General features: G+C 51.9%; 1 protein-coding gene across 1 annotated transcript; it reads left to right on the top strand.

The window, feature by feature from the left end:
* The first annotated feature begins 944 nt into the window (after positions 1-944).
* Positions 945-23120, top strand: ZBTB47 (zinc finger and BTB domain containing 47). Its single transcript, XM_085050121.1, has 6 exons — positions 945-1441; positions 11309-12679; positions 16091-16238; positions 16858-16973; positions 17385-17529; positions 18411-23120. Exons 1-6 carry the CDS (start codon positions 1439-1441, stop codon positions 18776-18778), a joined length of 2151 nt encoding a protein of 716 aa, XP_084906247.1. The 5' UTR covers positions 945-1438; the 3' UTR covers positions 18779-23120.
* Positions 23121-24245: the final 1125 nt, after the last annotated feature.

The raw sequence follows: 24245 nt of genomic DNA, 5'->3' as shown, positions 1-24245 counted from the left end.
TTGGGGATATTTTATTACGTTGGGGGGTAAATGGCTGTGTGTGTGCCTCAGTTTCCCCTGCTATAGCAGGATCCAGAGGATGATCCCAATAACCAAACATGCCTTAAACCCATCCAGTGGGGGATCCTTGTTTCCTCCAAAGAGTGGGAGAACACTCCAAAAATCCCATTTTTAAATAAATCAGCCTTATTCCACAACACCCTAAACTGAGGGTTTATGCCCCAAAAAGTCTTGGGATCTTTTTTGGGGGTTTAGGGAAGGGGTGAGGAGTTGTGTGCCTCAGTTTCCCCACACGACTGTGATCTCCCAATAACCAAACGTGCCTTAAACACATCCAGGTGGGGATCCCTGTTTCCTCCAAACAGTGTGAGAACACTCCAGAAATCCCATTTTTAAATAAATCAACCTCATTCCATGACACGCCAAACTGGGGTTTTATTACCCCAAATTGGGTTTTTTATTACCCCAAACTGGGTTTTTATTACCCCCAAAAATCTTGGGGACTTTTTATTAGGTTTGGGGGTAAAAGGGCTGTGTGTGCCTCAGTTTCCTTCCCCAGGGGGATCCAGAGGATGATCCCAATAACTAAATGTACCTTAAACACATCCAGGTGGGGATCCCCATTTCCTCCAAACAGCGCGGGAACACCCCAAAAATCCCATTTTTAAACAAACCAACCTCATTCCACGCCACCCCAAACCGATCTTTCCCACCCCCAAACCCTCGGGCTGCGCTGAGGTCGGGCAGGGGGCTGTGCGTGCCTCAGTTTCCCCGCCGCGCCGGGATGCAGGGATGCTCCGGGCGGATGCTGCTCTGCAGGGATGGCTGTGACACCAAGATTAGGGTGCGGGGACAGGGCACAGGAGCTGTCCCCGCGGGGCTGGCGGTGGCTGCTGTCGCTTTAAAGGGGCAGCCGCGGCCCCAGCTGATGCGGAGGCTCCAATCAGCGGCCCCGGGGCTCTTGGCAGCCGGAGCCGCCGCCGCTCCGCATTCCTCCGGCTTCCCAAAAGGGGCGAACATGGCGATGGGCAGGATGAGGTGAAGAGGAGGAGGAGGAGGAGGAGGAGGAGAGGAAAACAAAACAAAAAAAAAAAAAAAGAAAAAAAAAAAGGAAAAAAAAAAAGAGCAAAAAGAGGGGAGAGGAAATTTTTTTTAAAGAGAAGAATATAAGGAAAAGAGGGACGGGGATGCAAACAGCGCTGGCGCGGTGATTTCCTCCCCCCCCCTTCCCACCCTCCTCCAAAAGGCAAAAAAAAAAAAAAAAAAGCAGAAATAAGGCAGCCAAAAGAAAAAAAAAAAAAAATAGGGGAAAAAAAAAAAGCCACCAAACCAGCAACCCACCCAACCCACCAATTCCTTGTTTTTTTCATGGAGAGCACAAACCCCAGGCCAGCGGAGGAGGACCGGGACTCCTCAGCGCGGAGACCTTTGCATCAAAATGGTAGAGCCTCAACTCCCCCCCTTCTCCCTTTTCTCCTCGCTTTTATTTTCCCCTCTCCCTTCCCCTTCCTTCCTCCGTGGCTTCCTCTCGCTGCCGGGGCTTTGCCGACTTGCCAAAGGCCTCCAAACTTGCCCAAAATCGCGGCGGAGGTGGATGCGGGAGGGGGAGGCTGCATGGGCGATGCTGCATCCGCGCCTGGGGGGGGTCGGGTGGGTTTTTTTTTGGGGGGTAAAAAAAGGGCAGCCCGGCCGGGTTTGGGGCTGCTGATGTTCTGCTGGGGGGGCTGCATGGCTTCCTCCCTCCTGCCAGGGGAAAATGGGCTGCGTTTGGGTGGAAATGGCATTAAAATCGCTCCCCCCCCACCTTTGGGGTGCCTGGGGGGGGATGGGGGTGCGGAAGGGGTGTGAGGAGGGGTCTGACCCTCCCTTACCCCCCCAGCCCAGCTCGGGGGTGGCCGGCAGGATTTGGGGTGACACACACACTTTTGGAGCCCCCAGGCCGGAGGATTCGCTGGGGGGGGGGGGGGCGCACGAGATGTCTCTTCCTCGGCCATTCCCATTCCCATTCCCCGGATGACTCCATCCTTTTGCCAATTCCTGCCCCCCCTCCCCGCCATGCCTGTTCCCGGCCTGGGCCCCCTTTTCCCGGGGGGTTTTGGGGGGTCTCGGGCTCTCCCCACCACCCCGGCGGAGCCAGGCTGCTCCTGGCTCAGCATCCCACCCCTCTCCCGTCGGGAAAGGGATTTTTCCAGCCACGCTCTTAAAAAATAACGATAATAATAATAATAACACCACCGCCGGAGCTGGGGCTCTCGCCTGCAGCGGTGACCTATTTTGCGGGCCGGCGGAGTTTTGGGGGGGTTGGCTGGAGTTGCAGAGGGCAGGGAGGATGCTCGGGAAATCCCCAGGGATGCGCGGTGACCGCGGGATCGCTGCTCGGTTCCTCGGTGCCTCCCCATCCCCAAAAGTGCGGGCTTGTGGTTGCCCCAGCGCTGGCTCCCTGCCCATCCTAACGCCCCGGGAAGCGTGCGAGCGGATTTTTGGGAAGGGGGAGAAAGTGCAAGCTTGGAAAAACAAGGGAACGGTGGTGGGATGGAGCTCAGCACCCCCCGGCTGCGATTTTGGGGTTAAACTGGTCGGGATTGGGTTTGGGTTCACGCTGGGCAGTCACGCTCGGCCTGTGAAATTCCTCCTGGCGTGAAATCACTGCCGAAACCGCCCCTGTGTCCCTTCCCGGAGGAGATGCTGAGGGACCGGGGGACACCCCGGGGTGTTTTGGGGAGTGTTGGATGCCCCGAGGTGGAGATGGAGACACCCAGAGCAAGCAGCCCCGCCAGGGAGACGGGAAAAGTTGGGAATTCAGCCTTCCTTCCACACCCTGCCTCGGCAAGAACCAGGGGAAGATTTGCTTTACAAAGCAAAATTCCTCCTCGGAAAGACACTAAGGGATTTATTATTTTTTAATTTTTTTTTTTCCTTCTTCCCGGATCTGTGGTGAAATCTTGCAGGGTGCAAACGTTGTGGCTCCGGGGGCAGAGTTTCCCGGAGGATGCTGGCTGTGCTCAGCACAGCTCCAGGGGTTTTTCCCAGGGTGGCCCGAGGGTCCCCTTTGCCACCTGGGCTTGGAATGACGGCGGAGCTTTGTTCTCCCCGGCAGGAATTAACGGAGCGTTCGGTTATCAGCAGGCGAGATAAACGGCCCTGTGCTCCTGTCTGGTGTCTGGAGCTCTGAGACATTGTCACCCCGTCCACAAAAATAACCCTCTGCCGCCTTTGGAGAGGGATCCTTTGGAAAAGGCAGGGAGAACAGGGAGGTCGGTTGCCAGCGAGTTGATTAAATATTGGTTATTTTTAAGATGCAGGTTTTTCTGCTGGAGGAGAAATAGGAGGAGGGGGGAAAAAAAACCTTTTGCAGATGAACTGAATGTGTCAAAACATCAGAGGGTCTTTGAAGGTTTTGGGGGAATTGCTGATTTTCCCGTCCTCCCTCCGTGCTCCAGCTGGAGGAGAAAACTGAGGGCTCTCCCACACTGCTGCATTTAAACCTTTATGGATGGGGACCTGGTGATGGCCGTGACAAAGTGACTCTCCAGGAAGAGCAAGGGATGAAGTTTTTAATTTGCTGCCACATTTGCCTGGCCCCAAAACTGGGGATATCTAGATCCTCCTGGTGGTTTGCATCCCACGTGTCCCCTGCCATCCCAGGTGTCCCTGTAAAACTGCAGGAATGGACATTGGTGAGGAGGATGAGCTCAGGGTCAGGTGCTGTGCCTCCTGCCTCTCATTTTTCCTTTTTTTTACAAAAATGTGTTGTGTTGTTGGAGTGGTTTGTGCAGGGCAGGGATGGCCCCGTTGGGTTTCCTGCATGGGGACACCTGAGGATGTCTCTGTGTCCTTTAGGGCTGCTGTCCCCTCTCCAGCCAGCTCAGTGCTCATCCACCTCTCCTGATGATGAAAACTGGGATGCCTTTGGATATGGGGAAAGTCTGGCCAAGGTGGCACAGATGTGATGGGTAGAGGGCTTAATTACAATAAACTGTCTTTTTTTTATTATTATTATTATTTTTATGATTATATCTTTTGCCTGGAGCCAGGGCTGCTGACACCCTGTCTGAGTTAAAGCCCTGCTCCCCAAGCTGCTGAATTTGCTGGCAAAAACGTGATAAAAATACGGATAAAAATAGTGCATGTTCATAAAAATGTTAAAAATGTTGGGCAGGAAGGACTTGGTGCATCCAAATTCTGTATCTAATGGAAGATGGCCTGTGGCAGGAGAGTTGGAACAAGAGAAACTTTAGGGTCCCAACCAACCCAAACCATTCCATGGCTGGATTAGAGGAGCATGGCTGGTGCTTCCCAAAAAGCCTTGGCCAAGGCTGGGTTTAGGATGGAACTGGAGATGGGCACCATTGCTGGGATCAGAGCCAGGGTTTGGAGAGAATGCTCTGGGGTGGAGAGTCCTCCCCAGGACGTTGGGATAGATTCAACCTCGGACCTCTGTGGCAATTTTGTGGTCTGGGGTTGGGTTAGGAAATGCTGTGGTTTTAGGGTTTATTGGGAGGTGGGTGTGGAGCAAACCTTGGAGGTGTTGTATCCCATCAGGCTGCTGACCCAGCTGGAAGGTCGTGGTGGGTTCCACAGGGATGGCACTGTGGTGCCAGGCAGGGCATGCTGCCCTCTGATGAAAACCTCGTTCAGCAGTGCTTGGGAGAGGCTCCATCCCTCCATCCATCCATCCCTCCATCCACCCACCTTGTTTCTGGGTGTCTCCTCCCTTTCCCAGCCGTTGCACATGCAGCTGGGGCTGGTTTGGGGTTACAATGCCTTCAGGCTCTGCTCAGGTGATGTGGTGGCTGCCCCTCTGCACCCATGCCTGCTCCTGGCACTGAATTTGGGGTTCCTGGAGAGGGTTCTATGAGCCATGGGGAGGCACTGCCTGCCCTGCTGCATCCCTCAGTGACAGTGGGGACATCCATGGGGTCTCTGGGGGGTGTTTCTCCTCCCCAACCTCGCGCGGCGCTCCAGGCTGGGCAGCGGTCCGGAGCTGGCCCCTGGCGCAGCCGCTTGGCTGACAGCCCGGCTGGGGAGGTCAGCCTTGGGTTTTGTCCTCGTTTCCTCCCTCAATCTTCCCTGTGCTTGTTTTTCTCGGGCAGGGGAGGGAGGGGGACAGTGGCTTTGCATGCGTGTGCCCCCAGGCTCTTCCACCCCGGCAGTGACTCTGCGGGTGATCCTGCATCCCGCGGATGGAGGGCAGCATCCCATCCCATCCCATCCCATCCCATCCCATCCCATCCCATCCCATCCCATCCCATCCCATCCCATCCCATCCTGCTGCCTGTTCCCAGCGTGGTGGCTCAGGGACATCTCCATCAGCTAGGTGTCACTGGCTGTGCCAGGCACTGGCAGGGACCCCATGGCTTGGCTGTCCTGTCTGCCCTCAGCATTTGCCAGGGCGATGCCAGCTCTGCTGAAATCCATCAGCATCCCTTCAGGATTTAACCCCAGACCTGGCTTTGTGGAGCTCTGGAATTACCTGCAGGGCTTTTTCACTTCTTGGGTCTGGCTGAGCTGCACCTCTTTTGGCCCTGACTGAGGGGACAGGGACAGGCAGGTGGATGCATCCAGCTCAGCTTCAGTGCCTCTGCTCTGCTGAGGGATTGGGATTTGTCCTGGGATGAAAATAACGCGGCGTTGCTGAAGCCTCAGAGGCTGTGCTTGTGCAGGGGATAGAGCTCGATTTCCCACGTGTTGGGATGGACTCCAGGGCTTGGCACTGCCCTCACTGTCACCCCGCTGGAACAGAGGGACAGTGTCCTCGATGCCATCGCAGTGGTGGCATCCCCCAGGAGCAGCATCACCTCCCTGGGCTGGTTTGGGGATGGGGGTGACGGCAGGGTTGATCTGTCCAATCATCCTTGGAAGTGTCACTGGGGCTTTGCAGATCTGGGTAAGAAAGAAAGGAGAAAAGCACCCAGAGCAGCTGGTAGGGTTTAAAAAAATTTAAAATATGAGATAAAAAAGCACCAAGCCATTAACCCTCTGTGGGCTGTGCATTGGGAAGCCAGTTCCTGCTCCCCTCGTGTTGCTCATCCCACCTCACCCCCCTGCTCCTCCCACTGCTGGCACCCATGGTGCTTCCAAAAAACCTGCAAATTAACCTTTCCTGCATTTTCAAAAGTGTCCTTTGGCTGCAGGGAGGCAGGGATGGGGGAAAGATTTGTCACTGTTCCCTTGCACTGAGGACAGTCCTGGCGGGTCTGGTGTTGCCACCAACTCCCCAGGCTGCTCCTGGGAAAAGTGTCTTTGAGCCAAAGCCTGCAAACGCTGGGTATCATTAAAAAAATTAGGAACAACCAAAAGGGAGGGGAAAAAAAAAAAAAAAAAGCCTGGGAAGTACCTGGCTGTCCCACAGCTGGGCTAATGCTCTTCTTCACTTGTGAAGCGGCTGGGAGGTGTTTTTTGGGGTGTCCAACACCCCGGGATCGGACAGGCTCCGGGAGCATCGCCGAGCCCCTTCCCCTCGCCTGCTCTCTGTAGCTGCACAAGGCTCTCCTCTGGGCACCCTCAAGCCTTTCGGACACCGCACAGGGAGAAATCCCCGCTCCAGGTGGTGTCACCACCGTCGCCACGGTCCCGGAGCCCCGCGGAGCGTCCCGCACATCGCGGCGGGCAGGATGCCGGCGGTGGGTGCTCGGGGCCGGCGCCTCGCCAGGCGGGGCTGTGGCCGGGCTATTGTTTTCCCTTCCTGCTTGTTTTTCCGGACAACCCTCTCCTAATTAAATAAAAACACCCGCGGAGGAGCGAGCAATCCCCACCCCCAGCGCGGTCCCGTGCCGAAAGCACCCACGGAGAGCTCCCCGGGGAGGGAGGGACGGCAGAGCGGTGCAGGTAGGCGACAGGCGAAGGGCGAGCGCTTTGGGATGTGGTTTATCCCTCTGCCAGGTTTCCAGGCGTGGCCGTGATCCAGAATTTGGGTGGTTTGGCGGTGGGATGTGCACGGTCCGGGCAGTGCTGCTCGTTCTGGGGTGTCTTGGTTTGGGGAGTCGTGGGAAGACATGAGTGTCACATCATCTTTAAAAAAAAAGCTTCTAAAAGCCTCAAAACTGGGGAGAAAAGGCTGGAGGTTTCATCCAAGGGTCTGAAAGGCAGAGGGAAGTTGCAGGAGGCCGAGGATTAAAACCGAAAGCGTGAGTTTGGGATTTGTAATGATGCCCCTTTGTGTCATCTGAACGGTAAAAATGGGGGTTTAGTATTATTTCTTTCTCTAGCAAAAGTCAAGTTTTGACATTAAGTCGTTTCAGCCCAGCTCTCCCTGCCCTGAAGTGCAGCAATGTCCAAATTGAGAAGAGGACATGGGGGACTTCTTTTTTTGAGGAGCGAGTGCTGACATTGTATTTAGCTCCTTATTAATGCACTTTTCCTTAATGCAATTTAATACTGAAGGTCAGCTATGAATGCTTTGGCAGTTGGAAATGATGCAGAAAAGCAGCTTGCTTTTTTTTTTTCTTGCACATCTTGAGGGTGAAAACCCCAAGTTTTGTGCTGAATGGAAAGTGGTTTACAGACAGCTGGTCTTTTCACCACCTAAATATGAATTTTATGCCCCAAAACCTACTGTCCTTGTGCTTATACAGGAAAGAATTACTCATGGTCCTCGGTGCTCTGGTGATGAGTGTGAGAGAAATGAATAATTAATTAATTAAATAAATAAGAGGCTGGTGAAGGTCAGAGATGGTCTTCTGGGGGACCGAGGATTTGAGTACTTAAATATATCCAGAGTGGCCCAACCTACTGTTCCTCTGGGGAAGTTTAGAGCTGCAGGAACATTTAAGGATCTGGTTCTCCATAGCTGCTAGGAGAAATAGCATTTTATCCTAGTGCACTGATTTAAATCCGGCAGCAAATACCTTTCAGGGCAGGTGATCCGGGGTTGTTTAGGGAATCTGAGGCACGCAGGGGGATGTGGGTGGAAACATAGCTTGGACTTCACTCTTATTTTGGGATTTCCAGCGGCTTTGCTGGAGAGAGGCTGATGTGGTCCAGCGAGCATCAGCATCTCCTTCCACCACCATTCCTGAGTCACTTTTATCCTTTCCCTGCATCCCCCGCCGTCAGGGTTCATCCAACCCCCATCCCTCTCCCCGAGCATCCTCCCCATCCTCTGGCCGCCCTCCTGCCCCAGCAGCTGTTTTGGGATGGGATTTTGGCAGCATCACGTGAAAAAACCCTTAAAATAGAGCCGGAGGGCAGCGTCGGGGCGGGGAGGGCTGGCTGGAGGCGCCGCCAGCCCCTCGGGGTGGGGAATTAATGGCCACGCTGCTTTCTAATAATTTTAGGGGTGTTTTTCTGTGCTGATGGTGCCAAAGCCTTGCTCAGAGGTGTGGTGTGGTGGGGGCCTGCAGTTTTAGGGTTCACCCTGGTTTGGTGCATCCAGTGAGCTCTTCAAGTCCGGGATGGGGATGGGGATGGGGATGGGGATGGGGATGGGGATGGGGATGGGGATGGGGATGGGGATGGGGATGGGGATGGGGATGGGGATGCGGTGGGCGACCTTTTCCTGTGTTTATTTGAGCTACTCCTGGTGCTAAACACAGCCAGAGGGTCAGGTTGGTGATGGTGGAAAAGAGCAAAACTCTTGACACTTTTTTTTTTTAATATGCATTTTTAATATAAATATTTTTTTAATATCAAAAGAGATCTCTATTTCAAATATGTGCGTGTTCCCAGAGGAAGCGCACTGGCTTTAACCCTCCCATTAATCCCCATTAGTCAGGCTGCTCCGCTCCAGCAGAGCTGCAGGGACAGCAGCTGCCGCAGGGGCATTTTGGGGCAAGTTGGGGTCTTTCTGGGGATCTCACCCCGGCAGGCGCCTCTTGTCTCGGCCGGGGCTCTGGCTCCGGGCGAGCTCACGAAAAGCATCTGAGAGCAATAAAGAGCAAAAGGCTCCCGCTGACAAGCCCGGGCTGAAGTCACCGGCGGGACGCGGCCAAGACACGCATTGTCCTCGCCGCTGCTGGGACTGATTAGAGCCGCCTGGCAAGGAGCGGCGCTGGGTGAGGGATCAGCCCCTTCTGCCAAAAAAACGCGATCCGCAGGGGGAAAAAAGCCAGCTTTTGTTTTCCAGCCTGGGCGATGCCACCCGACAGACCCGTTTTTGTCTGTTTCGCACCCATTTCTCTGCCGCTGTGCCGAGCTTGGGGTGTCCTGTGTGGGGGGAATGGTGTGAGATGGATCCTCTGAGGAAAAACCTGAATTTAGGGGTTTTTTTGCAGAAGGGAAGCTGGCAAACGGCAAACTGCTGAATTCCTGCTGTCTCTTCGTTTTTTTAATATATTTATGATATCGTTATTTATTTTCTACGTGTCTTGGGGGGGCTGAACCATCCAAGATCTCATCAAAATGTTCTTGGCAGTCGCAAGGCTCAGAAAATGGGGGGGTGGATGGATGTTCCAGCTGGAATGCAGCATTTTGTAACAAATGCATATATAAAGAATGTTTGCGTATTTATATATTTTTCTATTTTTATATGTAAGTTGTTTAACTATATGTAAGCACAGATGTATAAAATATTGGAAATAACGTATATAAAATATTTTAAAGTATATAAAATATTGAAATATATAGACACCCAACCCTTTTCCTACCTCTTTGCCCCAGTCCAGGCTCCAGAGCCAAGAATTTGGAGCAGAACTGGTTTTTCCATGTTTTTCCCTGGGTGCCAGCACTTGCTGGGGCTCTCCAGGGCTATCAGGACTGTGCAAAACTGACATCCCAATTGGCTGGACAGGTTGGTTGTGGAGCAGAAATCCAATGAAAATGAAAAAAATTTGGCAGGAAGGGGGAAGAGGTTTTTTTGCTTGTTGGGAAAACAGGGAAGAAAACACCCTTTTTTATTATTTAAACATTTTTGTCTGTGTGTGCTTTTGCTTTTGGCTCACCAGGAAGGAAAAAAAAAAAAGAGAAAAAGACAAACAGAACTTGTCTTGCTGGAATTCGTGTGTTGATTGAGAGCTGCCGTTTGTCCCAGAAAAAAATGGGAACTGGAGGACTCTTTTTGGAGCAGGAGATGCAGGATAAACCTGGCAGGTTGAATCCTCCTTCTCTGCCACTTGGTCACATCCTCAGGAAAGAGGGTCTGGATGTGTCTCCATGCAGGATTTTGGTGTTCAGCAAGAGAAGCAAAGGGAAAGGGACCTTCTTTTAATACAGGACACAGGATTTAGGGTGTGGGATATCCCTTGGATTTGGGATGTAGCAGGCAGACTCATCCTGGGCCTCAGATCTGACCAGGTGAGGGGATGAACATCCAGGGATGGTCTGCACCATGTGAAATGCGTGGGAGTTGGATTAAATACCCAGCAAACTCAGCCTGGGGAGGGTTGGTACTCACAGCATTTCCCAGCCTGGGGGTGCTGCTCCCTAATGTGAATTTTTCCAGGTAGTGCCTTTCCCCAGGCAATGGAAAATGAGCATTAAAAAGTGCATAAATCATCCCCATGAATCCAGCTGCGAGTGAGCTGCTGTCGTGAGCGAGAGCACGCGGCGTAATTCAGAGAGATCAGAGGATATTGGGTTTATGTAATTATCTGTAGGAGCAGGGAGCTATAAAATCCTAATTTCCTTTTATTTAGGGGGTTAAATCTCAGCAGGTGCCTAAAATTGGCTTCCTGCTTGGGGCAAATATCCACCTGGATCTCCATCTGGTTCAGGAGGTCAAGGCATCACCTCTCCTGTGTGACATCTCTGAGTGAGTCTGGGCACCTGAGCCTGGCTTTGGACCTCTTTGCTGGCCTTGGTGCCTCCTGCCCATCTTGAAGGGATAACATTGGGTGCTTGTGACCTGCTCTTCTCTCCTCCTCAGCTGAGTCTCCTGGACTCAAGTTGGTGGTGGAGCTTCTTGGCCTTCCAAGGCTGAGGTTGGTGGTGGAGCATTTTGGTTGACATCTCCAGGCTGGGGCTGGTGGTGGAATGTTTTGGTTGGTATCTCCAAGCTGGGGTCTGCTGGTGGAGTGTTTTGGTTGGTATCTCCAAGCTGGGGCTGGTGATGGAGCTTCTTGGTTGGTATCTCCAAGCTGAGGCTGGTGGTGGAGCTTCTTGGTTGATATCTCCAGGCTGGGGCTTCTGGTGGAATGTTTGGTTGGTATCTCCAAGCTGTGGCTGCTGGTGGAACTTCATGGTTGGTATCTCCAAGCTGGGGCTGGTGATGGAACTTCTTGGTTGGTATCTCCAAGCTGGGGTTCATGATGGAGCTTCTCAGGTGGCATCTCTGACTTGGGAATGCATGGCCAGGGATGGCTGGCATGGCCAGGAGGGTGTTTTTTGGGGGGAAAAAGAGCTCTGAATGATTTTATTTCCTTCCTCCCCACAGCTGATAGTCGAAAAAACGACTGACTACCCTTCGGCTGAGTACTCCCTGGTGGAGGATGTAGCCCTCCACTTCACGTGTTTGATGGACAGACTGAACGAGCAGCGCCTCTTTCAGCCGGACCTGTGCGACGTGGACATCGTGCTGGTGCAGCACAAGAGCATCTTCCCAGCGCACAAGGGGGTCCTGGCAGCCTACAGCCAGTTCTTCCACTCCCTCTTCACCCAGAACAAGCAGCTGCAGCGCGTGGAGCTGTCCCTGGAGGCCCTCACCTCGCAGGGCCTCCAGCAGATCCTCAACTTCATCTACACCTCCAAGCTGCTGGTCAACTCCTGCAATGTGCAGGATGTGCTGAACGCGGCCGCCGTGCTGCAGATGAACAACATCGCGTCCTCCTGCCAGGACCTGCTGGACACGCGCTCGCTCAGCCTGGCCACCGACATGGCCCTGCCCGCCGAGGGCTGCGCAGGACCCCCGCCCTACTACTGTGAGATCAAGCAGGAGGTGGACGCCCCCCACCCCAAAATCTATGCCCGGGAGGGCAACGACCCCTTCTCGGTGCGGGTGGAGGACGGGACGGGCAGCGGGACGCTCCCCCCAGGCCCGGCCAAGCAGTACTACAAGGAGGAGAAGGATGGAGGTCCTGGTGCTGTCTGCAAGATGGAGGGTGAGGAGTCCGAGGAGGACCTGGACAGCCAGGGATCCTACAACCGGGAGCAGATCATCGTGGAGGTGAACCTCAACAACCAGACCCTCAACGTCTCCAAGGGCACGGAGGGCAAGGCGGCTGCCAGCGAGGCAGCCGTGATGGGGCGGCCGGACGGGGATGGGCGAGACACGGAGGAGGATGGGGAGGAGGAGAATGAGGAAGGGGAGGAGGAGGAGGAGGAGGAAGAGGATGCAGAGGTGGGGGAGGAGGAGGAGGAGGAGCGCAGCGAGGAGGAAGAGCTGGAGGAGACGACGGAAGAAGAGGACGATGACGATGATGATGAAGATGCCTCAGAGATGAAAAGGGAGAAGGGTGGGCAGCCCCGCCGGGGCAGCCGGGCATCCAAAGCCACCAAACCTGCCATGGCAACCCGGTCCCAGGAGATGGCCAAGGTGGAAGAGGAGGAGGAGGAGGAAGAAGAAGGCCAGAGGGGGAGGAAGAGAAAGAAGGAACAAGATGGCTTGGGCCAGAAGGTGAAGCTGGAGGAGAAGCAGCATTATCCATGCAAGAAGTGTCCTCGGATCTTCAACAACCGCTGGTACCTGGAGAAGCACATGAACGTCACGCACAGCCGGATGCAGATCTGCGACAAGTGCGGGAAGCGCTTCCTGCTGGAGAGTGAGCTCCTGCTGCACCACCAGACCGACTGCGAGAAGAACATCCAGGTGAGCTCCCCCATCCATCCATGGATCCCAGCAGGGTGAGCATCCCACCAAGGGGGAAATATCACCCAGGGGTGGAGCATCCCATGAGGGATGGATGTCCCTCCAAGGGAAAAAGAACCCAGCAAGGTGTGGAGCATCCCTCTAGGGATGGATGTCCCACCAACAGGGAAATATCTTACCCAGGGGTGGAGCATCCCATGAGGGATGGATGTCCCAAAAAGGAGGAAAGAGCCCAGCAAGGTGTGGAACATCCCACCAGGAATGGATGTCCCATCGAGGTGGGGACATCTCACCAGAGGAGGAGCATCCCACCATGATGGGACATCCCAAACAGCATGAAGGTCACCTCACCCAGCTACACCATGGGGTGGGCTCGTGTTCAGATAATACTGATGTTGCAGTCGGCACATGGCAGATGGGAGGGAACCTTCCTTCACCCATTACTTGTTTTCAGGCTCAGGAGGGTCCCACAGTGGCCTGGGACCAGAGAATTTGTCCCAGCAGGGCTGTGGCTTCCCCTTGGCTGGCTGAGTGGAAACACAGAGTTAATTTTTACAGGGTAATTTTTCTTTTTAATTTATTCAGTTAATCTGGATAAAACATTGCGAGCCCCTGATGGAAACACACTCCAGCCATTCCCACCCAGGCTGAACCCACTTTAGCTTAATTTGAAGATTTGCTGACAGGAGTTAAAATGGTTTTAATCTCTCTTTTGTGGGGTTTTTTGTGTGTATTAGCAAATTTCTGAGTGCGTTTGACATCCATGCATGGCTCGGGCTTGGTGTGTCCTTCCCCTGTGCTAATGAGATCTTGTATTGGCAAATGAACTCTTAAATCAGTGCAGTTTTGGGGGGATAGGGAGGCACCCAACCAGAGCAGCAGACATGTGTGATCCTGAAGATCCCTCCAAATTCCCATCTCATAATTCCTGATGAGCTGTTTTACAGGATGCTGCTGCTAATAATTAAAAATATAGCAATTTCTGGAGAGCTTCTCCCATCAGCCTTCCCACCAGTGACCAGATTTTAAATTATCTCACAGCTCTCCTGGATGAAGGTAACACAACCCAAGTGCTACTGGAGCCCTTTGCCAATGGCAAATATTTTCCCAAATTTAATTTCAAAAAAAATTAAATCCCAAAAAATTTCCCAAATTTTTATTTATTTTCCCAAATAAAATAGGGAATGAGGGAGATTTGGCAAGCAGGGAACACAGAGGCTGAACAGTCTTGGCTCACAGGTGAAGCAGCCACTGCCTGCACTGACCCTTTGGTGCATCTTCTTGTTGCTGTTTTTGGATGCTTTTTCCCAGAATTGATGAGTGCAACTCCAATACCTGCATGGTGTGGCTGTTTAATGATCTAACATGAAATCTGGGTAGTTAAAAAGGAGTATTTTCCAGAAAGTTTCTTCAGCTTCATCTGCTTTCCAGGTGGACAACATGGGGCTGTCACCTCATTGCTTTTTTTTTGTTTTCCCCCTCTTTTTTATCCCTTTTCCAGACCATTTTAGAATAGGATGAACCACAGCTGCCCATGCAGTGACCTCCTTCTGTGGAAAAAGGGATCATTGTTTCCCACTTAACTGAGCATTTTTAATTTTACAAATAGCCAAATTTACTCCACGTGCTCTGATAATGTTGAATAACTTTATCAATATACCATGGAATTTTGTCTGGATGGAAAAGGAATTTTTTTCAGCTCTGTATCTATAACAGACAGTTTTTATTTCTTGGGTTTTAATTAGATCCATGGAGGGACCATCCATCTTATCCCAGTTGGGTCTACTGCTTTCTTTCCCTGTTTTGTCCCCAAATTTCATCCATAAAGCTTTAGGTTTTAAGCATCATCTCACTCCCTGTGATGATTCCCCATCTCCATAATGTGCATCCTGCCTCCTCCATCACCTGAAAAGTGATTCGTCCTTTGCTTTACTGAGTTGTCCCTCAAACTCTTTTTCTGGCCAGCTTCAGTATGGTTTTCTTTTTAACGTGCAAGAATTTATATCCTCATTTTTCCCCCTCATCTGGATGTTACTTCCACATTTATGAGTGATGATTTTCAGCAGTAACTGAGGACACAGAGCTCAGCCCTCCAGGGTGTTTGGTCCCAGCCCTGGGGGTTTTCCTACCTCTGCTGCTTTCCCTCTACCTTTCATTTTCAAATTCCCCTGCAGCCTCTTTCATTTTAAATGGAGAAAATGGATATTGATGTGTCTTTGATATCAGGCTCTAGTCCTGAATTTGCCCTGAAATATCCCTGGAAACAGAGATAAAGCTGTTCTGATCCATGGAAATACATACTTGGGAACAGTGGGACTCAGAGGACTACTCATGTTGACATTTGAGCATGACAAGATGAAGATGATGGGAGTGGGTTGGGAATGGCTCTGCAACCCTAATTTTTCCTTTGGGGCACCTAAATATAAATATATATGGAAAAATACTATGACTTCACAGCATAATGGTATATTTCCCACGGTGTCCCAGCAAAATTTGGTTGAAGCCCATCAAGGAGGATCTGTTACTCTGGGAAGGAGGAACAGTGGAGGAATTCCTCCCTGGGTTCACCAGTACAGCTCAGCCACATTGCTGCAAGATGCCTTCAAGGCATGAATTATTTTCTCAACAAATCTGCAAGGAGAGAAGGGATGGTTTGATCCCTCTTGACCAAGAGGAATGGGAGTCATGGAAAGATAAAGGGGAAGGAGTTGACCCTTGGCTCCTGGTGGTGGTTTCCTTTGTGGACATCTCTCCCCTGTGTTTCCCTGAGCACTGAACTGGTCTCACACAGAAACTGGAGCTTTTCCTGGGAACTTCCAGAGAAACACTGAACTTGCTGGAGCTGAAGTGATTCTCTGCCATAATTTGTTGTGGAAGACTTTGCATGTCATGTTGTTCTACTTGTGCTGATGAACTGATGTTTTGGGTCCATTTTGGTCCATTTGGATATCATGGAATAATAGATACATTTAAAAAACCAGTTTAGTGGTGAAGTATCCATAATATCTGCTGAGGACCAAAGTTGTGCTACCCTGGCTTGGGATTCTCCTTTCTTTTTGTATTTTTTGCAACCTTCCAATGCACAGAGGGTTGGGATTATCTTATGTAACATCTTCAATTAGGAATAAAATTCCCACTTGGGAACAGGGCCTTGATGCATGAGCTGCTGCTTATGCAAGTCCTGATACATCCACTGATGGAGATGCCACATCCTTCCCTGGAAGGTCATTGTCCCTTGCTCATCCCATGGATAGAAACTTAAATTTTGGAGGTTTTGAAGTGACCCAGTCTGTGTCAGACTTGCTGGTTGTTATGATTTGTGATATCAGCTGTAGCTTTCACAGTGATGTTCCCCTTCCACGGATGAAGCTGGTTCCCCTGCTCCCCTGACCACCTCCTGTCTCCTTGCAGTGTGTGACGTGTGGGAAGGGCTTCAAGAAGCTCTGGTCTCTCCACGAGCACAACAAGATTGTCCATGGCTATGCAGAGAAGAAGTTCTCCTGCGAGATCTGCGAGAAGAAGTTCTACACCATGGCCCACGTGCGCAAACACATGGTTGGTGAGTGTGGGAGGCACTGGTGCCATGGGGGATCTTGTTGGGGCTGTTAACCATTTATCCATGTAATTGTGTATTTATTTATATTTTTATCTTATTTTATTTAATTTATTTATATTTATTTTTATTTATTTCTATATTTATATTACATTTATCCATTAATTTGGTAATGAAAGGTGTTTTCTGTCGCTGTCATGTTGGATATTCAGGGCTGGGCTTACTCTTGGGTGAGCTTTCTCATATCACCATCTTGAAATTTGGCCTGATATTCAATGCTGAAAAAATGTCTGCTCAGTGCTGGGTTTGGATGTGGTGCTGGGAAATCCCATTTATTTTACTGATCAGAAGTGATCAGAGGAAGGTTTGAAGGGTAACCAGTGTAAAAGAAGACCACTACTGGGTTTTTAAAAGCTGGTCAGGTCCCCAGGCCTTGGAGCCACCAAAGAGATTAAAAAAATGGGGGTTTGGAAGGGAAGTGCTTGAAATGTTGCTGCCATATATCTTCCAGAGATGCTTTGGGTGTGCTGGGGGTGGGCACTGGCGTTGGGAGGCACAGCTGGGATGTGGGGAGGTGGGTTCTGGAGGTGTGTGAGGCTCCTGACCCTGTCCCTGTCCCCACCAGCACACACCAAGGACATGCCCTTCACCTGCGAGACCTGCGGCAAGTCCTTCAAGCGCAGCATGTCCCTCAAGGTCCACTCTCTGCAGCACTCTGGGGAAAAGCCTTTCAAATGTGAGGTAAGGTCCTGGCTGTCCCCCTACCCCTCACGCTCTCAAATGAGGGCAAAAATGCTGATTTGGGGAAAGAACTTCCACTTCTTGGGGCTTCCACCGTGCTCTGTGCCAGTGCAGCTGTAGGGATGGTCCCACACTTTTCCAAACTTTGCATCCCCTCCTGGTTTGAGGGTCTCACCAACCCTATGATGAAATTTGTCCAATGCCAGGATCTGTCCTCCAATGCCTGGACTTTGCATCCCACCCCAATCCCATCCAGCCTGCAAACCTAGCTGGGCACCTCCCGAAATGCATTTATTTGGGTTGTTTTTTGGCGGGGGGGGGGGGGGGGAAATGGGATTTCTTCGCTGCTGCTGATTTGAGAGGAATGCAGGGATATTTTGGGTGCTCATCAGCAACTCTTCACCCCCACAGAACTGCAACGAGCGCTTCCAGTACAAATACCAGCTGCGCTCCCACATGAGCATCCACATCGGCCACAAGCAGTTCATGTGCCAGTGGTGTGGCAAGGACTTCAACATGAAGCAGTACTTTGATGAGCACATGAAGACACACACGGGTGAGACACCCCTGGCCTGGCCACAAATCCCTGCAGTCAGGCTCTCCTGTGGGAAGGGCAGTGGGATGGGGTTAGCATCTTGGGGTGGGTGGCAGGGTGGGGTTTTGGGGGACACAGGTACAGTGTAAGGCCCCAGTCAGCTCTCTCAGCAAGATTTCTGAATGGGTTTACAATGGTTCACAATCTCTGAGTTGGATGCACAGGAAAAATACCAACAAGGTCTTCACAAGAGGTGAAAAAAACACAAAGGTTTGCTGGCAAACTTCAGGAAAATCAGGGAACTTTGGTAAAAGTTTTGTACAGCATTCAATCAACATGAAACACTTCTCACAGTACTAACCTGGCCCTTTCAACTCAAATGGAATTCAACAGCAAATATTGAATGCTCGATGTTAAATTACTCAAAAAATTCTGAGGAAAGGGGATTAAGAGAGAAAGACAGAAAATATATAGAAGAGCACACATATAGCTACCAACCCCTGGGTTCCAGTGGTGTTCAGACAGAACTTCCAAAACAAAGATAGGGTCTGGATGAACATGACGGCCTGGTGTTCAGCCTTAAATACCCCTTGGGTTTCATGGGCAATTCTCCCAGGTGGGACTTGTGGTCATTTGGCCACTCAGGAGCTGGGAGAGTTATGGGAGAGTGGAGCACTGCCTCTGGTGTGCCATGATTGGCAGACCCTGTGGGGCTGGGATACAGGCTCTAGGGCTGGGATACAGGCTCTAGGGCTGGCGTGTAGGGCCATTCACTGCCTCACCATGGCGAATCCCAACCTGCCCTTCCCCCACACACACGCACCCCAAAATGTCTCAAAATACCAAACCCTTCCAGTCTCTGGCACACAGCCTCACCAGCATCTCTCCTCTCCCGTCCTCAGGCGAGAAGCCCTACATCTGTGAGATCTGTGGGAAGAGCTTCACCAGCCGCCCCAACATGAAGCGGCACCGCCGGACCCACACCGGGGAGAAGCCCTATCCCTGCGATGTCTGTGGCCAGCGCTTCCGCTTCTCCAACATGCTCAAAGCCCACAAGGAGAAATGTTTCCGCGTCAGCAACCCCTTGGCTTCGGACACGGCCGTCCCCCAACCCGCCACCAGCCCGGCTCCGCTGCCCCCCGGCCCCGGCGTCTCCCCCCTGCCCCTGCCGCTGCTCCATCCTCTTCCACAGACCCTCCCTCCTCCTCCTCACCTACCGCCACCCCCTCCCCTGTTTCCCGCGGGGAGGATAAATTCAAACAACAATTAGGTGCCCCCCGCCCCGGCCACGCGCCTGCACGGACTGCTCTGCCCTTCGGGAACGCCTTCCCCCCGGGGAGCCAAGGCTTTGCTTGCTCTCTGCCCCCTTCCTCCTCGTTTTGGGGTTGTTTTGGGTTTTTATTCCTTTTTGTCACCTGTCATTCTCCGCAGAGAGGGGGAGCAGGAGGAAGTTCCCCCTGAGGAGCATGGGTGTTGGGGGAAACCGCTGTCCGTCCGTGAGGGTGTAGGTAAAAGGTGTCACTCTCCATTTCATCTTCCCACACGCCAGCTTCATCTTCCTGCTGGGATGCTGGTGGGGCTGGGAGGAGCAGGATATCCAGGCTTGAGCTTGCTGGCCGGTGCATCGATACTTCTAAGCCGAATTCTAGTTAGTGGTGCTTGAATCCCTGTACTGTAAAGCTGGTCTTTCAATCCAGGCTCCTCACCTGTGGGGTTGGCAGTTGGGCACCACAGAGGAGCCCATGGCTGCCAGCCCTGTGGCCCGTGGCGAGCTAGCAGATGTCCCCATTGGAAAGCCATTAGCACGCTCTCATTAGCAGCCCTCAGCATGTCTTCCTTGCCTACAGCAGGTTTTCCTCCTCCACAGGCAAAAGCACAAACACCCACATTGCATCTCGGGGCATCTGCAGCTCGCTGTCAGGTCAGTTTTGGGGTGCCCTAAGGGAGCTGGGTTCTGGTGTGCCCTTTCTGCTGATCCCAGCAGGAGCTGGGCTCCTGGGGATACTCTGGAGTTGGGGAGCTGCTCCTGGGAGAGCTTAGATAGCTTTGGGACTGGCAGGAGGGTAGCCTGGGGCAGAGGAGCAGGACGCTTCTGTTTCTCGGCAGAATCGGCCCAGAATAGTGCCTTAACAATCCGAATAACCCCCTGAGGGATGGGTAAGCCCCAGGTTGGTCTCATTGCAAGGTTCAAAGGTAAAGCAAGACCGTGTTCAGCCTGGTGGTGATGCTCCAATTCCCAGTTTTTTGCCTGTGTTGAGCTCCCAAGCTTCACCTCTCCTTGTGGTGCTGGCATCCATTGCCCTGCCCTGGTTTGGGGGGAACAGAGGGGACCAGTGAGGGCTGTGGTTGTTCTGGTGATGCCCTGTGGTGTTGCTTAGTGCTTGTTGAAGTCGAGCTAGTCTTTGGTTTCACTTATAAATAATGTGGCTGGCTTCATGCTGAGGAGGAGGAGAAGAGGAAGGCTTTGCTGTCATGCATTGTCCTGACCATGGCTGTGGGGTCTCCCTGCCTGGGGCAATGTCCCCTTTGGAGTCAGAGAGCACCCAGCATGGGCAGAGAGGTGCTGGCAGGAGGTGAAGGTGTTGCAGCTGATGCTCCAAGCTGGTGTTGAGGTCACCTAGGGACATGGGGCAGGTCATGGAGGAGGTGGTGAGCAGCTGTTGGTAGGCAAGGAGGAAAGAGGTCACTGAGTGGGCTGCAGGAGCCTTTTCTCCTTTGCTGGGAGACAGCAGAGTGCTGGGGACAGGGAGCCACGTCTGGCTCTGTGAAAAGTCTTGGTGCTTTGTCTCCTGGACCAAACTAGCAAATCTCTTGGGCAGTGTCAAGGCTGTCCCTGCAGAGATGGGAGGATTCAGCCACATGCTCAGGGGCTTTGCTGCCTGGGGACATGCAGGAGCCTGACAGGGACAGGAGACAGGACAGGGGAGCATCTACTGTTCTGAGTGCACTTTGAGGTGCTTGGTGCCACCTCCTGCTAAGTGGTGTACCCCAGGCCTGGCATCTTGGGAAAGCTGACTGATGTTAGCATTTTGGAGCCACAAATTCCTTTTCATCCTCGTGTTGGCTGGGATCCTGTGGATCCCCAGCACCTCTCTCAGTACCAGTGAGCTCACCCCATCTCCATCTTCTCCGAGCAAAAGGAGTTTGCCATGGCAGCACTGCCTCGCCATATCGACCTTCTCAGGTGGGTTCCAAAGGCTTCTCTGCTGTCCTCCTCCATAACCCTGGGGCTCGTTGGGATGGTGCAAAGCCTTCTCCAACACACACCCATGAGGGATGGGAGCTCTTGGGGCCATTGGCTGTCTGAAGGGACCATGACCCATACTGGAAGATGATTGCTTTAGAGAAGCATTTAGTGATAGCCGTGGAGGTGTTGGAGTGGTCCATGCTGTCTCCTCCTCTGCTGCCTCCCAGATCCCATCCCCTTGGGCTTCCTTGTGCTTCTTTCCCCTCATGCTGAGCCTTGAGACCGGGTGGGAATGCTGTGCCCTGAAGAGGGCTCACCTTGCTTTTATGGTCTTCTGTGATGGAGCCCATCAGCTGACTGACTTCCCCCATGTAAACACCCACGCCAACACGTGCTCCCTTATTCCACTCACCTGGAGGTGGCTTTGCCTGTTCCTGTCCTGGTTCATCCTCTCCCAGTGAGGACCTGCCCACCTTGGACATCTCTGTGAGATGAGAGCACTTCCTTGAGGCTGGAAGCCCAGCAGAAAGCCCAGTGACTGATCCCAGCCGCGTCCGATCCCCTTCGAGAGCCTGCTCGTAGAGCCACTTGGAGACGTCGAGATGTGACCATGCACACAGCACTTTGGAGAACCAGATCCCTGCTGCTCCCTCCCCTCTCCAAGGCCTGGGTAGTTCCCAGGAGTCCTACAAGGCCTCTGAGCCCTTTTGTCTACACCCTGACTCAGCCCCGGTGTGTCTTCATGTCTGTTTTTGTTCGCATACTAAGAGCTCGGACGAGTTGCTCCCGCAGTGCCTCGTCCCTCCTGGATCCAGCCTTGCCAGCCCTTCTGCACCCCTTGGGGTTAGACAGGGCAGGAGAGTCGGGTCTGTTGTTTTCAAGCTTTTTATCTTTTATTTTACATTTGGTTTTAAAACTTTTTTTTTTTTTTTTTAACTCTTGCACCTTAATCTCTCACATCCCTTCTTTGACAGACCGCGAGGGTGGAGAGGGGCTTGATTTCCATTGCGCAGTTCCTGAATACGCCGCAACGCAACGTTCAGCTGACAGCTCTCCCCTAAACCCCAGACCTGTCTGGGCTGGAATTTTTATTTCCCTCCCCTCCACCCTTCATTTGAACTTGGGGGAGGGAGGGAGTCACGTGGGGAGGGTCATTTTTGGTTTCTATATCCCAGGAGCCTGGTAGCACAGACCAGTTTGCCTCACATATCCATGAGGCACAGCTGGCCCTTCGGACCACAGCCATAACCCCGGCGCGGTGGGAAGGTGACGGATGGATGGACGGATGGATGGACGGGTGGGAATGGCTGTGACAGTGCAATAGAGACGAGCATCCGCTGCTAGACAACTCCTCTGAGGTGACTCTTGGTTTGCCCGAAGTCAGGAGGGAAGGACAGACGGACAGACGCCCTTCGTTCACATGGACGGTGAGAGCTTCCCCACACGCAGCCCTGCCTAGAGACACGGAACCACGACGGGAGTTGGGTCGGACTTACAAAGGAAGAAAATAATGACTTTAAAAAAAAAAGGAGAAAAAAAAAGGAAAAAAATAGGAATAAGAACAACCTCTGTAGCATGGAACTTGAAGGAAATGAATGAAACCCCAAGCACTTGCCTCAAAACTAGTTTCTCATGCCTGGTGTTTGGCTCTATTATTTTATGGCATTCAGTATCGGTTGCCCAAACATGCCAAGTTAAGAGTGTATTGGTGGCTCTACAAGTGTGAACAAACTAAACGAAGCACTTTATTCTGTATAGATTAAGGGAAGGCGGGGAGGGGAGGGGAAGCTTGGATGCTTTTCAGAAGCATCTTAAGTAATGTTCTAGGAAATGTATTATTATTATTATTATTATTATTACTTTTTTTTTTTAATGACCATGTGTAATCAATATATGTTTATCTTTAACTCCAAGTACAGCAGTTACTCTCTTTGGGATGGTGTGAGGAGGGGGAGGCTGAGATGGTTGGATTAGTCCATCCCCGTGGGGCCAACTGAGGTGAGTCATTGTCCACCACAGGAACGGGCGAGTCTTGCTTTGTTGATGATCCCGTTGACCATTGTCCAGGAGGTCCCAAGAGGTTCATCAAAGCCACCTCCCAGGGCACAGCTCCCAGTCAGACATCCCCATCCCGAGCCATCTCCTGCCTGAGGGTGCTCTCTGGGCTGCCAGCAAGCACGACGAGTCACGGTAGGGAGGCTGGTTTGGGTTGTCCCTCGAGGCCAGGTCCTTGGCCATGCTTTGAAACCTGCTTTTGGCCTCTCACTAAGGCACGTCGGGGCTTGCTGAGCTCTGAAATTGGTGAGAGGTCAGAACTGGGCCTTTCCACTGCGTTCTCCCAGTCTGGAAGTGTTATGACTGTTACCAAAGAGGTTGCAAGTGGAAGGACTGAATCAATAAACAATTTGTCTTTTATAAAAGAAAACCTAAAGCTCCACCACTTTCTTTGTTAGCTTAATTTTGCCTTACCTTTTTCTTCCTTTTTTTTTTTTCTTTCATTTTGAAAGGGTTTTTTCAGGCAATTATGTGAGGAGTTAGAGATGGTGAGGATGGGATTCTTGTGGAATGTTGACTGCTCCACTGCTTCACATGTATAGGTTCTGTGTTGGGTTTGGTGGGAGGTGTGTGTGTGTGTGTGAGACAACTTGACTGTTGTGGGGACAACAAAAAAAGAGCTTTTCAGGGAAGGGTGATGAGTGGCTAGAAGAAGGGATTCAGTGCTTACAGCCCTGGGATAAGGACTGAGCTCCAGGTCTTGCTGGCTCCATCAGGTTTGTGTGAACTCTGAGCAGGGGCTCTCTGATCTCTGTTGGCAGTGGAGAAACCAAGGAGCACATTCAAAAACATCCAGTGCCTTTATTAGTTTCAAATGGAGCAGGGGAACATCACCAACAATATCGGCGTGGATATTGGGAAAATAATGGAAGAGATGGTATTCCCTCAGCCTTTGGATGTACCCAGTGTTTGGCATTGTCCTTATCTTTAGGAGGGCCTGTGCCACCAGAGATGTTGCATCTGAGCCAGGAAAACACCAGGCAGCAGCAAGGAATGATATCTCTCTGAGCATTCCTGGTGGCATTTCTTATCTGTCATGGCCTTTGGACTGACACAGCTTCTTGAAGATGTGGAGGAACATCTCTGGGCCAGACTTTCACTTGGTGATGTCCAGCTTTGACACATTCCTCGGACCAACATGTGCTGAGATTTGGCTCTTATTGCTCAAGCAATGGGATATTTCAAGTTCTTCTGGGTCTTTTCATACAACAGCTATTTTTCCTTTTGTGGTTCTCTGCCCTTTGCCAGTGATGGCATCTCCACAGGTTTATAATGGATGTGAACCCAGTGGGAGCTCCAAATTTTCAGTAATTGTGTTCCTGATGGAGAGTTGTGAGGTGAGTGACCAAGGATTGGGATCAGCTTTATTTGCAACTTCTTGAGCCTTTGTCAGGGACCACATCACAGCAAGCCATGGAAGGTCAGCAATGTTCTCCTGCTGGCTTCAAAGAGCTCAGAATTCCTCCAGGAGAGGCAAGAAATGTGGCAGGAGGTG

Source organism: Lichenostomus cassidix, chromosome 2 (assembly GCF_008360975.1).
Source record: "Lichenostomus cassidix isolate B80296 chromosome 2, HeHo_3.0, whole genome shotgun sequence".
Taxonomy (NCBI): domain Eukaryota; kingdom Metazoa; phylum Chordata; class Aves; order Passeriformes; family Meliphagidae; genus Lichenostomus; species Lichenostomus cassidix.
Note: the sequence above shows the minus strand (reverse complement) of the source record. Positions and strands in the feature narration are given on the sequence as shown.